The sequence below is a fragment of the Acanthaster planci genome, linkage group LG21, assembly GCF_054643075.1.
Source record: "Acanthaster planci isolate LZ-2023a linkage group LG21, COTS_SCS, whole genome shotgun sequence".
Taxonomy (NCBI): domain Eukaryota; kingdom Metazoa; phylum Echinodermata; class Asteroidea; order Valvatida; family Acanthasteridae; genus Acanthaster; species Acanthaster planci.
The window spans coordinates 3,881,825-3,896,109 of NC_141797.1; the positions used below are offsets into that span (position 1 = coordinate 3,881,825).

The window sequence follows — 14,285 nt, forward strand, 5'->3', positions numbered from 1 at the left end:
ATTCTCCAGCTCTGACTCTAGGTGGCGCCATATTACACTAGACAATGTGTACACGTAAATTGCCGTGCAATTTTCGCTTGCCCTAAATGCTTGTACTTTGTAGGCCTAACAACAATTCTGTTTCAACGAGATTTAGCCAGCATCAGAAAGAACAGTATCTGCTGTTTAGTGAAGGGTAGGCTACTTCATTCATTGGTTTCCTTTGTGTTGAGAAAGATTAGATTGTTGGAACGGTTTAGAAGCAAGTTTTGACATGGTAATGCATCATGAATTGATGCATTGCATGATGGTGTCGTTAGTCATGTTACTTAGTTTATGTTACGCCCCAACGGGTGTCAGTCAATGTGCCCCATTTCCACTTCGCCCCATGCCACTTCGCCCCATTGATTATCGTTCATTCTGTTCTTCATTTTCAGTAAGAGAAGCATAGCCTAGGCTTAGATCATAGATGCAAATAGTAAAAACATTTATGTTAGAGTACCCAAATAACGATTGGATAATCCAATTTTCAAAGGCCAAAATATTTCTCGAACGCCGGACCCAAATTTTTCGGTGAGACCCTCAAATTTTTATTGGCAAGTTACGTGTATATGTAGCCTACTTGTAGAAAAAAGTTTTCTTTGTGTTTTCTTGTCCCTGTGGTAAAAACATGGGAGCAAAGTGCTGGTTCCCACCGAACCTGTGTAAGAGAATGCTTGATGGAGTGTGGCAACCAGTCTATTCATGCCGCGGCAACTGTACATGTTCAGTACATCTACGTGATGAGAAATAACTCCGATGCTAGTCCAACCATGTATTAATTCGCCATTATGGACAATGCAGTCGACATTAATTTACATGTAATGCCTTAAAGTTTTCCATAATAATTACATTTTGTTTGTGGAACTCCGCTCTGGACCATTTTTTGAAGCCCCAACTGTAGTGCTGCAGTTGGGCTGGCCCAACTGTTGTTGACCAACTTCTATAGAAATTTTTTCAACCTTGTTCAAAGTTATGCATCTTTGACACAATTCATCTAGACAGGTCGGGGACCTAACCACAATCTAGTGACGTCCCTAGTTTCTGCTTATGTCGCTAGTTCAAGCGGCAATGACGTAATTTTTATCAGGTCACATAATTTTCCTGCTCGATTTTTGGAAAATACGAGATTTGAAATGCCGGCAGCCAACATGGCCGGCATTGCCGTTACCGTTGGAGTCTATGGCAAAATTGTTTCTGATCGTTATTTTGGAAAATCGCTATGGTAAACATAAAATTTGCCACGGTGAATCGATGCAGATTTTTAATGGCAACATTTTCATGCATAAAGTAAATTTCGGCAAAGCTTCATTTTTTTCGCGTAAACATTTTCATTGGCAGAGTTGGACTCACCTGCCTTCCGAATTCGACACATCCAGTGCAAGATTCGACTGAAAAATTTCCTTGATCCACTTTTAAAGATTCCAAATGAAAGTGAAGTTTCTTCTGGGATAGCATATTTCCTGTAAATTTGATCAATCAGAAGAACTGGTTTGGAAGTTTTGGCCGATAAAGAGATCAATGTCATCTGCGAACCGTGATCTAAAAATAGTTCAAAAATTACATCATCATTGCACAAACGAGCGGCATATGCATAGTCTGGCATCATCGCTAGATTGTGGTTTGGTCCCCAACCTGCTAAAATATGTTACTTCATTTATGACATGACACTGTAAACAATGAATATGACTTTGGCACATGCTGGACACATACATGTACTGTACCCTCAGAACTGTGGCGTCCAACGTCTGTTCCGCTCCCACATGGGAGTGGAGCGGACATCGGACACCACAGTTCTGGGGGTACTAAACACATGCACACTGGACCCCTGTGTTGTAGTTGGTCCAACTTAGCACTCTAGTTGGGATGGGCCAAACTACATGTACATGTATAGTTGGGACGGTCACAACTGTAGTTGGGACTGATGTTATACATGTACATGCATTTGAGACGTAACAGTGTTACACCCGAGTACAGTTTCGAGTCAACTCGGACCCAAACCAACTGGGACGCAGTACCAACTCGGACCCATAGCCAGCGTTTTAGCTAGCAAGCCATGCAGCCGTGTTTTGTGAAGGAACAGCCCATTTTTTCAACTGCGGCCCGGTGGTGCAAATCAAGCCGTGCAATTCTTAATTCAAGGCTTGTGTAATCTGGGTCCCCAAAAATGTGAAAATAAAATCTGAGCTAAAATTCAGCCTTTTCCCATCCTTTTTCCTGGCTCCATCAACCAAGTGCAAAATAGAAAATACGCTGCATTACAGTGTACAAAGCTACATGTGAATAGATGCATGATGGTGCAGCTTGTTTGATGTGCCTTTTGCACTCCATCATTTCTGCTGCAACCAGAATGCTAGCAAGGGCAATGTTAGGGGGAGGGGTGTGCATCCTAATCACTCTCCAAATGTCAGTTACTTGTACAACATTGAATGTTGAATGTCTAACAAGGAATACATGTAAGTAACTAACTTCACACAGGTCCAAAAATCGTATCAACTAAGAAGACTAATGTCTGTAACCTTGTGGTCACCATGTCCCTCATTTTGCTACCCATGATCGTCAAATTTCATTGGTCTTCACGGCAAAATAAGGGACCTGATGACTTAGTACTAAAGTGTGACGTCATCTTGAACCAGGAAGTTTAGTGCAAACAAATGGAGTACACACACGTGCTGGTTCACACGCTGGTTCCCACACTAATGCCATTTACACACATAATGGAGTATGCAGTGTATTCACATTGGTACTCTGTATACATGCATTGGCTACATGTAGTTGGCTACATAATTTACTGGTACGATCAATGACTGATGCATTCACTTAAGACGAAATTCCGGAAAATACCAGATACTTTAGTACCAAATGAAGTTCCAAGGCCCTTGTTTTCACGAGGATCAACTGTACATGTATTTTATTTTGTTCAGATTTATTGCTCCGAAGAATTTTCACTCGAGGAAAGTAAAGTCCAACGTTGTACTTGGTCAGAACTCTGAATCCAATTCTGTGAATACTGACATTTTCATGCAACTATGGAACCTAATAACAATTTTTCATGGTAAAAAGTTTCTATATGTAAGTCCCTCTCCCCAAAATATTTACAGCACATGTTCATTGCTGTGCCAGAGAAAAAGCCAAAACAAGTCTTGGACCAATTTATAGTGAATATTATTTGACACCGCCTAGCTCAAAAGTAATGTATTGGTTTTAAATATTCCATTACTTCCCTCTAGAATTGACACTTGTTTTTGTCTGCTAGTGATACTGAGAGCACTCATCAGAAAGACAATGGGATCACTGATGCTGTCATTTCTGTTCACTTTACCTGTCTTCCATTTTGTTCTCCAAATCCTTAGACTTGATGACGCAGCACATTAGTGCCTTGATACACCATGGCAACTGCATCAGAAATCGCTGCCAAAAATGCTCTCATCCAGTCTACAGCTGGTGCTATCCCCTTCGTCAATGAGAAGGGTAAGTCTTACAAAAATTCAGACAGAATTTCCTATGGATGATGTACAACCAAACTTTGACCTTACGCTTTTTTTAAACTGCCCGCTGGGCAAGTTAAAGACTGCATTTAATAGTCTACAGCAGTTTTTACTAGAATTTGTGTGTCGGTCTAGTGCAAGGTCATGGCTTGTTCTACTGATAATCTCTGTAATTACTGGGCTGAGTACACATAGCTGCATACATGATTATGCAATTCCTGCCCTCGGAGCTTTAGTTTCCAGAACAATTCACTCCTTTGTGAATAAGTTTGAAGTCTCAGAATACTACAAAACAGAGTATTTCATTTATTCTACTAGTATCATGTTTTTAGGCATTACTAAACAATCTTGGTAGACACTCACATTCATGCCGTGTCCCTGAGACCTTAACTTGTACAAGTGCTAATTTCATTTTGTGTAACAACTTGAGCAATGTCATGGTCAAAGTGCCTTGTATAGATTGGCACTGTGTGAACTTTGTGGTGATAATGCATGATTCTTACCTAACTGTCCCTGTTTGTATTATTCTTGTAGGGGAGGTGAGCATGCAGAAAGTGAAAGTCAAGAGATATGTGACAGGAAAAAGGTATCCCTGCTCAATTAGATCTCACCTACAAACATTACTCATAGGATAATATACATGTATATGTATATTCACATGGTTTTAAGAGTTTGGGCCAATTCGAACAGAATCGTACAGCAAAAAGGCATTTGTTTTTGCTGTTCAAATCATCAGAGTTCAACAGAACCAACTCTTTCTTAAATATTATGGGTTCTGCAAAGTTTAGGATTACAATTCAGATAGAGGCAACAATATGACTTGTCATGTACACATGATGAAACTAGGCTTGGTTTGGAACACTGTGACATGTTGTTGTTGTAAATTGTGCGTTTTAGCTTTTCACTTTTTACTTTTCCAAACAGGCATTTTGATGTTGTTACACTCAGGAAAATAAGTAATTTCAAGCAAGTACACCTTTGTAATCAAATTAGACGTATCATATTTCTTGTGATGTTATTTTAATAAAACAAAAACAAATCTGGAAACAAAGTTTTCAGATACTTCATAAAATAGAAGTGATTTGTTTCAATTTGGTCCAACTCCATAGGCCAGACTATGCACCCGACAGTAGCAGTGATGAAGAGGATAACGTAGAAGTTCCTTTTGTTCGGAAGTCAAAGAGCAGTGCTGGGGCAGTGCCTTCCTCAAAGGAACCTGACGAAGAGGCTGACTCTAGACTGCGGCGACTGCGGGATCGGGAACAGGACATCGAGGGTGACGTTGTTGAGAGGTAGCACATTATTTGGTCTTGTTTTCTTCTCAGTTTTCTTTAGGATCTAATTTAACTATAGCTTCCTCGTGACTGCCATGCCAGAGCTCCACCAACTCTATGCTTTCTTTTAAAACAAGCCTTGGATTAGGGGGGTTAAAACCCCCAGTCTTGATCGAATGACATGCTGTTTAAAACTGCTGTGAGAGAATCTTGCTTTCATTCAAGCTTGAGATATGTTATTATTGCTGTCCAGAATTGCAAGGCACCGCCATGTCCACGGTCCTGAGGTCCTCGATGAGGGAGAACTAGAGCCAGAGGATGAGGATGAGGTGGATGAAGATGAAGACAGCGACCGAGACTACGCCTCACGGCGAAGAATGCATGTAGTCCATCGTATGGAGGCAGAAGAGAGCAGCTCAGATGAGGAAGAAGAACTAGATGAAGAGGAGATTGAGAGACGGCGAGCCATCATGCGAGAGAGGGCACAAGGACGTGGAACAGCCAGGGAAGATGAGGAACTTCTTGGGGTAGAGGAAGATGACGATGTAGGAGACAAAGAGGCAGTAGGAGATGAAGAGGAGGAAGAAGATTCTGAATATGAAGAATACACGGATTCTGAGGAAGAGTCAGGGCCCAGGTTAAAACCAGTCTTTGTTGCAAGGTTAGTGAACATCAAACTAATAGTTGATAAGAGGTTCATAAATAGAGCAACGTTTTCATATTAATGCTGCGGTGTTGGAAACTTGTTATTTTGGCTGGTACTTCAGCCTAGTCTTTCAACACATAAAGGGTACAGTTTCTTTTATCAGAAAGTCAGAACTGAGTCGTGTTGACAAAAAATTCTTACGATAGTGTGTTTGGTCCCTTCAACATTTGTTGGTGGGCCTTTACCAGGTAAAGTGGACAATTTCTTTACTAAGGTAAATTAGGATCGAGTTGTGGGGAGATTTGTGTATCCCCGTAACATTTTAGTCCCCACAAAATAGCTGAAATATTGTGTTGTTTGTCCCCACAACTGCAGAACAAGTATGGATGTGATTTTTTGTGTGTGTATATTGAAGTTTGCAGCAAAGTCCATGTAATATGGGTAAAAGTGTAGAATTTTGTTTTGTTTTGTTTTTGTTTTGTTTTTGTTTTTTCTTGGTGTCTGTGTGTATTAAAAATAAATTAAAACGATGTTTACCATTTACTAAGTAATTTTTCTATCAAGGTTTATTACATTGCAATGTCATGTAGCCTTAAGCTTGAAGCAGACACTTTACAAGATCACTTTTTTTTTAGATTTCCATGATGTACTGATTTCCTTTGAATTCTCACAGTTGGACAATTGGCATCAGGCATGATCTAACCATGTCCTTTTTAAGAAGGGAATGTTCATTTTTACAAAATTGAAATGAAGATGTTATGTACCTGTATTTTCCAACTTACTATACTATAAACCTGTTATTGTTTGAACTTGTAATATCACATTTTTTCACAAAAATTTGTTACATTTGTTACATGATAACTCAGTTCTTAAGGGCAGCATTTGCATTGTCTGCAGTAGTACATGTTTTCTGATTTTGAGATAAACCCTCAATTTGCTGGACAGGAAGGACAGAGTGACCGTGCAGGAGAAGGAAATGGCAGCCCAGAAAGAGCAGGAAATTGAAGAGATGGACAAACTAAAAATAGAAGAACGACGAAAGGAGACACTCAGAGTAAGTGAGGATGTGTTTCTGATTTGGTCCTAAATGGTACATAGCAGAGAAACTTACATTAAAAGTTACCCTAAAGTTGGCCAAAATCTCACTTCTGATGCAGCGCTATTAAAAAAAAATTGGAAAAACAAATCCTTCCTCCATACCGAGCACAGAACTAGCAACCATGTGTAACTGACACTTATCCTGATGGTCCTGACAGCTGACTTCTATCCTTTGACTTTCCTGCAGTTAGTGGAGAAAACCAATCGGCAGGAGTTGGAGTTGGAGGCAGAGTCCTCAGTCAAGGAGGCTAACCTTAATAGTGTCAACACGGATGATGAGAATGATGAGGAAGAGTATGAAACCTGGCAGGTACGAGAGCTGAAACGTATCAAGAGAGACAGGGAACAACGTGAGCAGTAAGTGCTAAGCAGTGGTCAGTGAATTGCTCTAGGTATGATTGGAAATCTCCACTACTCATGGTGTTCAATGGGACCTGATTGTCCTAATTGGCCTCATGTTTCATCTGCTGACGCCAATCAGTGGAATATAAGTAAGCTGACTACAGGCAAAGTGATTCATAAATGTGACTCTCTGTGAAAATGAGTCACAAGTCACCAGAACCACATTGGAGTTTTACTTTGTATTTAATAGATTGAGGAATTTGAGTCCTTTGTTTGGATGTGTCACTCAGTTTGGTATGATAGAAATGGATGTTGTATTTGTTAAAATGTTGGAGATTCCTGTTAAAAACTTTGCAAGATTCTGTCAAAGGCATTTGTCTCAAAAGTGGCTCTGGTGACATGACTCATTATTGAAGAGCTGATCACAGAATTAATGTCCAACAAAAGAAATTAACCCCTTTAAAACCTCTTTGTCCTTAGCACTTCAAAATCCCCTGATACCTTTCAATGCATGTGCTGGTTGAAGTAGCACAGACTCACACACATACCATACAACCTGAAAGCCCTTGAAGCAATCTGGTGCTGAGTGTGCCATCCTTGTCAAAAGTCTTTTTGAGTGGTAACCTAATGTTCTTCACTGGTGCATTCTGTTATGCTTCATTGCATTCTGCTTATGATCTCTGCTTGCTGATCCAAGGCACAACCTTTCATGATGAACCAAAAGGGTTTTGTAAGGTTTGCCTGTTACTTTCCTTGTTGAATTTGGGTAGATATTGGGAAAATTACCTGTTTTTGTCTTGATAACCCTTTATTACATCCCACTCCCTATAGTAACATGGTCTCTTGGTTGTCTATAATGTGAAATCTCCAACTCCGCCATGTGCCCAAAGGAAACTGGTGTCACTCATTTTACAATTCAAGAGGAATGGTCAATAAAAGGACAATATATGGAGTTGGTCATCAACCTTGGTCATCAATTGGTTATCAATCTTGGTCATCAGTCTTGAAGTTCTTGCTGTAATTACATTGACTTCAACTTCACCAATAGAAGTATGCCAGTGAATATACAGTCACGATACTTTGTGTTGTTATTTCATGTTTCTCACATTTACATATACGTTACATTTTTGTCAAATAACATTAAGGTTTATTTTAACAAAATGTGTATTTGATGAATAATACACTAGAGAGCTATACACTGCAGCATCTATGCAGTTCATGTACACATTTTGAATGTGCAAGCAGCCATTGCATTGAACTCCTAAGGCATTGAATTCAGAATCAACCAGCATTTTAACTGGGTCCCACAGATTTTCTAATAAGAGTGGACTGTAGGTGTGCCCTTGTACGTATGCTTTTTGTGGCCTGTAGAGTGAGCTGTATAGAGATTTAATGATTGCTCTACAGCAACATTGCAAGGCTCATTTGCTTATTGTTGTGAGAGAAACCATCTACAATCAACAAAAATGTCTGAATTAGAATGACCCTGAACAAGGAAAATTCCAGAAATTAGGGGTCCAAAAGTGTGACTTTTTGTGTCCTGTTACATCTGACCTTTGCTATTTGACATGGAAATATCACTGGAATTGATTTTAAACTATTACTATTTGTTTGGCAGGTAATTTACATTAATTCATCACTCCAGGAAATTACAAAATGGGTTCTCAAACTTATGTAATCGTATGTCAGATGTGACAGGGACACCAAACAAATGGACCCCTAATTTCTGGAATTACCCACAATTAATTTTTCATGAAAAATGGGGTGTTTTACTGTGACATCATGGAGCAAAATGGTTTCAACTGTCTGTTTTTCTGTCTCCAGACTCCAGAAGGAGCTAGCAGAGGCAGAGCGTCTACGTAATATGACAGAGGAGGAACGTCGCAATGAGCTAAGGGTTAACCCCAAAACCATCACCAACAAGGCAGTCAAAGGTCGCTACAAGTTTCTACAGCGATACTACCACAGAGGTGCTTTCTTCTTGGTAAGAATATCAAGACCATTTCATTGGAGGATAAATTTATGATTCTATGGAGAAGAAAGGTTGAAATAATGCTTGGATGATCTAGAACCTTATGGTTTATATTTTATTTCTTCAAAATTGTATTACTGACTGAATTACTCCTATTTAATAGAAATACAAGAAGCCACATTCAAGTTTGTTTTTTGTTTTATCTTTTCACCTATAGGATGAAGAAGACCAGATTTACCAGCGAGATGTTGCTAAGCCCACTCTGGAAGACCACTTTGATAAGACAGTCCTGCCTAAAGTCATGCAGGTACACCTGGGGCTTTGAAATTCTATGTCAGCATTGTAGTACTGACAGAATTACTCCTAATTGATATTGCATTTATTAGCTCTGTTTCTTTATGCTCAAACTAATGATAGAACACTGCATTAAAGTTGGATGCACTCAATCATAGAGTCATTATTTCATCCCAGAAGCTTGTTTTGATTGTCCGAATGTGGATGATCATTAGAAAATATTTAATTTTTACAGTGTAGAACTAAAGTCCAAAAAAAGAAACAGGATTTTGTTGAATCTCAGAGAGTGTTTTCTCCTTTTCAGTCCCTTTTCCTGCAACTTAAACATACAAATAAACTTTAACCAGGTTGTGCAGTATTTTCATAAATTCAATATTGTACATTCCATCCACTATCTGTGTATAACTCAAACGTTACATGTACAACTTTACATGAGCCACAGTGCTCAGATCTGAACAAAAAGTACTCATAGATCACAAAGTGGTTGATTTGGGTGGATTTATGAAACTTCTAAGTAGTAAAGGGTAATGTTAATTGCTTTCCCCTCAGGTCAAGAACTTTGGTCGGTCTGGGCGCACCAAGTACACTCATCTGGTGGATCAGGACACTACTGAGGTTGATGCACCTTGGATGCAAGACTCTGCCATCAGTCGCAAATTCCAGGCCACTGCTGCTGGTGGAATGAAGCAGAGCTTTGAGAAGCCCACTAAATCACGGAAGACAACATCTACGTAGTTTTAGCAGTGTGGTACTTCATGACAAATCTGTCTTTTGGTTTTTTTGTGTGTAAAACTATCGAAATACTCAGCCAACACAGCCCTATTTCATGGAGCATATAAATTTGTTAAGTGCAGAAAATACTTTTGCCAAGCCCAAAAAAAGTGAAGCAGCCCAAATGCGAATGGGGTGTAATTCCCAATAGACCGTATTCACGGCGTCCCCAATTTCAGTCGTATTCCTGAATGTACAATTTCAATTTGAAACCTGTAATGGGATGGTACCAGGTGATTTTGGAGGTCGGAATGAAATCGTAGAATATAGTCTGGTTCTTTGAATTTAACGTTTTCAAATAAATACACTACCTTGAGGACAAGGCATAAATTGGGGACACCGGGAATACGGTCTATTACTGGTATTCTTGAGGTTTTTGCTAAGCATGGAAAGTGGCTAAGCAATATTTCCGGATCAGTGGTTCTATGAAATTATGACTAGGTTTATGGGTGGATGTTATAAAAGACTGCTGTAACCCTAAGGGTTTATTTAATGACCAAGCTGCTCTACAGAATATCTAGGGGGGCACCTTGGCTTGTACACATGTTGCCAAGGAGGTCATGAAAGCAAAGAAACTGGGGCTTGTATAAAGTTTGCAGACATGCGAAGAATTCCAAATGGTGACCTGTAGAGGAGACCATGCCCCCGTGCTTCCCTTCCCCTATAGTTGCACTATACAATGAGATGCATTCTTACCAGGATAACATATCATAATCGTCTGTTAATTCAGTTCAACAGCTTTTATGTGACAGCTGCTAAACCAACCATTATATGATGACTTCGTTTGACCTCTGAACTTTTTTTGGGGGGGAAGAAGGAAGCATGAAGAACATGATTTTTGAAAAAGGCAAGGTGTATAAGTGTTTACCAAATTCAAAATAAAGTCAAACACCACAAATGCTGACTCCTGAGAGGTTTTGTACAGTATTGTTTGTTATAAGGATGTATACATTTAGGGGAAACAGGGCACCAGCATTTTGAAGGTGAGTGAACCAAATTGGTGAATATCATTTTGGGAAAGTGTTCCTTTCACTAGGGTCTGTCTTCCACCCTTCAATGTTTCTTTAAGTTTTTGTAACCAAGTGATGATCTGAACTACATTCATGTGTAATTCCTACTCCTGGCCCTGTCTACTCTGGTGGGCAGTGGCCTGTCTACTCTGATGGGCAGTGGCCTGTCTACTCTGATCATCAGTGGCCTGTCTACTCTGATGGGCAGTGGCCTGTCTACTCTGATCATCAGTGGCCTGTCTACTCTGATGGGCAGTGGCCTGTCTACTCTGATGGGCAGTGGCCTGTCTGCTCTGATGGGCAGTGCCCTGTCTACTCTGATGGGCAGTGGCCTGTATACTCTGGTGGGCAGTGGATTGTCTACTCTGATGGACAGTGGCCTGTCTACTCTGATCATCAGTGGCCTGTCTACTCTGATGGGCAGTGGCCTGTCTACTCTGGTGGGCAGTGGCCTGTCTACTCTGATGGGCAGTGGCCTGTCTACTCTGATGGGCAGTGGCCTGTCTACTCTGATGGACAGTGGCCTGTCTACTCTGATGGGCAGTGGCCTGTCTACTCTGATGGGCAGTGGCCTGTCTACTCTGATGGACAGTGGCCTGTCTACTCTGATGGGCAGTGGCCTGTCTACTCTGATGGGCAGTGGCCTGTCTACTCTGATGGACAGTGGCCTGTCTACTCTGATGGGCAGTGGCCTGTCTACTCTGATGGGCAGTGGCCTGTCTACTCTGATCATCAGTGGCCTGTCTACTCTGATGGGCAGTGGCCTGTCTACTCTGATGGGCAGTGCCCTGTCTACTCTGATGGGCAGTGGCCTGTCTACTCTGATGGGCAGTGCCCTGTATACTCTGATGGGCAGTGCCCTGTATACTCTGATCATCAGTGGCCTGTCTGCTTGTGGCCGTGCCTCCTCGTGCCCAAAGTGTGCTATACAATCTTTGGTTGTGCCTCTCGCAGCTTCCTGAGGGGAGCGATTTATTATTGAGATCGGTAATAGACAAACCAAGTGGTTTTGCCCTCACATGTGAATGTCAAACATGGTGCAGCATACAGTTTTTCTGTCACCACATTCAGCTTGCCTCAGCCCTTTGTAACATTTTTAAGCAATTCTTTCATATTAATACTTGTATTTTAAAGCCTGTGTATGCAAGGGTGTCGGCAGGAAACTTCATGGGGGAGCGTAGGGGCCAATTTTCATGCTATTGTCTCCTTTTTAAATCCTTTTTTCTTTCGTCTCTCCCTTTTTAGTTTTTAAGTATATTAACTGTTTTTTTTGGAGAGGGAGGAGTAATCCCCCCCCCCGTCCCTCTTTCCCTCTGCAATGCCCCTGCATGCATTTAAGTAGAAATTCCTCTTCTTGGAAATTTTCAGACACACAACAAAAATGATTAAGTAGACAAAAATAGGAAGTGAAAAATTCGAGTTTGATCACCCAGAAAACACTTCCATTTTTCCATCTTCTTTGCCTTGAGTCACTTGTAGAATGTGACTTTGCTTCATTCCAGGGTCAGACTACTGACAGGATTGTCAAGCTACAGCCTAATAACCAACAGCCTAATAACCAACAGAGAAGGGTAGAAGTAGATGTGTGCAGAGTGCAATGATAGACCAGTCGATCATTGCACTGATGTACTTCAAGAGTACGTTTCCCTATGCCAAACACAAATAAACTTCAATGACAAGTTGGAACATGACACCAATGTCAATTTGAGCATCTGAAATTTTGAGATGGCCCCATATAATCAGACAGTGAGAGGCAGCGTAATGACAAAAACTTTATTCCAAACCTTTCAAATAAAGTTCTATCAAATTTTGTAATGAAAGGGTCCACCCAAACATTGAGCGGTGGTTTCATTACAAAATTATAGTCCTATATTCACAAGCCAAATTAAACGAAATCAAATTAATGTCACAGTGTCATAAGTTAATGATAAAATACAATTAACAATTAGTTTTTCTAACGAATCATGGCAGAGTGTAATCTAAAATTCTATTTTGAAACAGTGAACAGAATAGAGGTGGGTTGAAAATACAAGTTGAAAATTCTAATCTGGAAATGTAAATAAAACTCACAAGGACAACTGTATATTTATTGCCACTGATTCTTATAAATATTTGTTAGTTCTCTCATTTCATGACTACAGCACAATTTAGTTACAAAATACAATGTTAGCTATTCCTCAGTATGAGCTACATTGCAATTATTCTCCATTAAAATGATGGAAACAGATGTCATTAAAATTCACAAGGATTGGACAACTGTAATATGCACTGTTAATACCCACGTGCACATGTATAAAGACTTGACTACTTCGACTATCTGAACTCAAAATGCCACCATACATGCAAAATACAATGTACAATTGTATCGTAGCAGATACATTATTCAGCAAATAAATTTGTGCTTTGCCATTCTGAAACGGTTGCTTAAGACCAGCCAAGCTAAGTTTATTCCCATTCATAAATACCTTTTTGAGTAACAAAATAAAATCAAGGATAAAATTACAAATTTCAAATGATTTGTGCAACAATTCTTACTTTGTTTAATGTGAGGGGCTCCTGACAAAGATAACTGGCTAAACTGTCTTACATGCAGGTATTTATGAATTTGTCTTTGCTGCACTTCTACAGCATTTGGATAAAGCATCATCTCCTGAAAGGAGGGAATGATTACATTTTGCTTTATTAGTCATTCTTTAAAAGTGTACAAAACAGAATAATAAAATACTGTGTGGGTGATGTTTGATGTTTTGACAAGTATTTTTCTTGATATTTATGTCAGGGACTATCAGCAATAATTTGACAATGGGAGACATATGCTGCTACACATAGGAAATAGTTGCTACTTACATTTCATATTTCTTCAAAATCCAAAATTAATTAACCTCTCCCTGGCACAAATCCATCTTTGGAAAAAGTTGTTCATGGTACCCGCTGCTACACCCGACTCGAACCAGCCAGCCAACAACGGCAAGCTTGGTGGTCAGGTGGTTAAGCTTTGCACTAGTTTGAGTTTGTGAAGACCTTGAACTAAACCATTCAAGCTATCTGACATGTTGCACTGTAAAACTGCACATGTGCATGCTCTTGAATAAGTCTGTACAACTGTATCAAAAATTACTTTGCAAGTACAACCCGCAATTGTAAAAATAAACAATGATTTATAAGTTTGTACACTACTTTAAGTTATCAAAATTCCAGAACAGTATTCAATGTACACATAAAAAGATAAACCTTTTTATTTACTTTAAAATTCTGTATATCCAATAACAATATTTAAAATGGAAGAACTGATCTGGCACTGGGGGTCATTTGGGAAAACTACATGTATCAGTGACTACTCTCAAACTGTTGCGATGTTGAAGTTTGTGTGGG

At 39.8% G+C, this 14,285-nt stretch overlaps 1 protein-coding gene across 1 annotated transcript; it reads left to right on the forward strand.

Moving 5' to 3' along the window:
• Positions 1 to 14: 14 nt before the first annotated feature.
• On the forward strand, positions 15 to 10,801 carry LOC110981622 (microfibrillar-associated protein 1-like). The gene is made up of 10 exons (XM_022239339.2): positions 15 to 175; positions 3,372 to 3,489; positions 4,041 to 4,092; positions 4,616 to 4,798; positions 5,034 to 5,441; positions 6,372 to 6,480; positions 6,712 to 6,881; positions 8,691 to 8,850; positions 9,056 to 9,145; positions 9,682 to 10,801. The coding sequence occupies exons 2-10, from the start codon at positions 3,408 to 3,410 to the stop codon at positions 9,865 to 9,867; spliced, it is 1,440 nt and encodes a 479-aa protein (XP_022095031.1). The 5' UTR covers positions 15 to 175; positions 3,372 to 3,407; the 3' UTR covers positions 9,868 to 10,801.
• Positions 10,802 to 14,285: the final 3,484 nt, after the last annotated feature.

Bases quoted from the DNA above. Each gene is read 5' to 3' on its own strand.
- LOC110981622 (XM_022239339.2), top strand. From the start codon at position 3,408: ATGGCAACTGCATCAGAAATCGCTGCCAAAAATGCTCTCATCCAGTCT. The intron at 3,490-4,040 runs GTAAGTCTTACA...TTATTCTTGTAG, and splicing joins CCCCTTCGTCAATGAGAAGG to GGGAGGTGAGCATGCAGAAA. The intron at 9,146-9,681 runs GTACACCTGGGG...CTTTCCCCTCAG, and splicing joins TCCTGCCTAAAGTCATGCAG to GTCAAGAACTTTGGTCGGTC.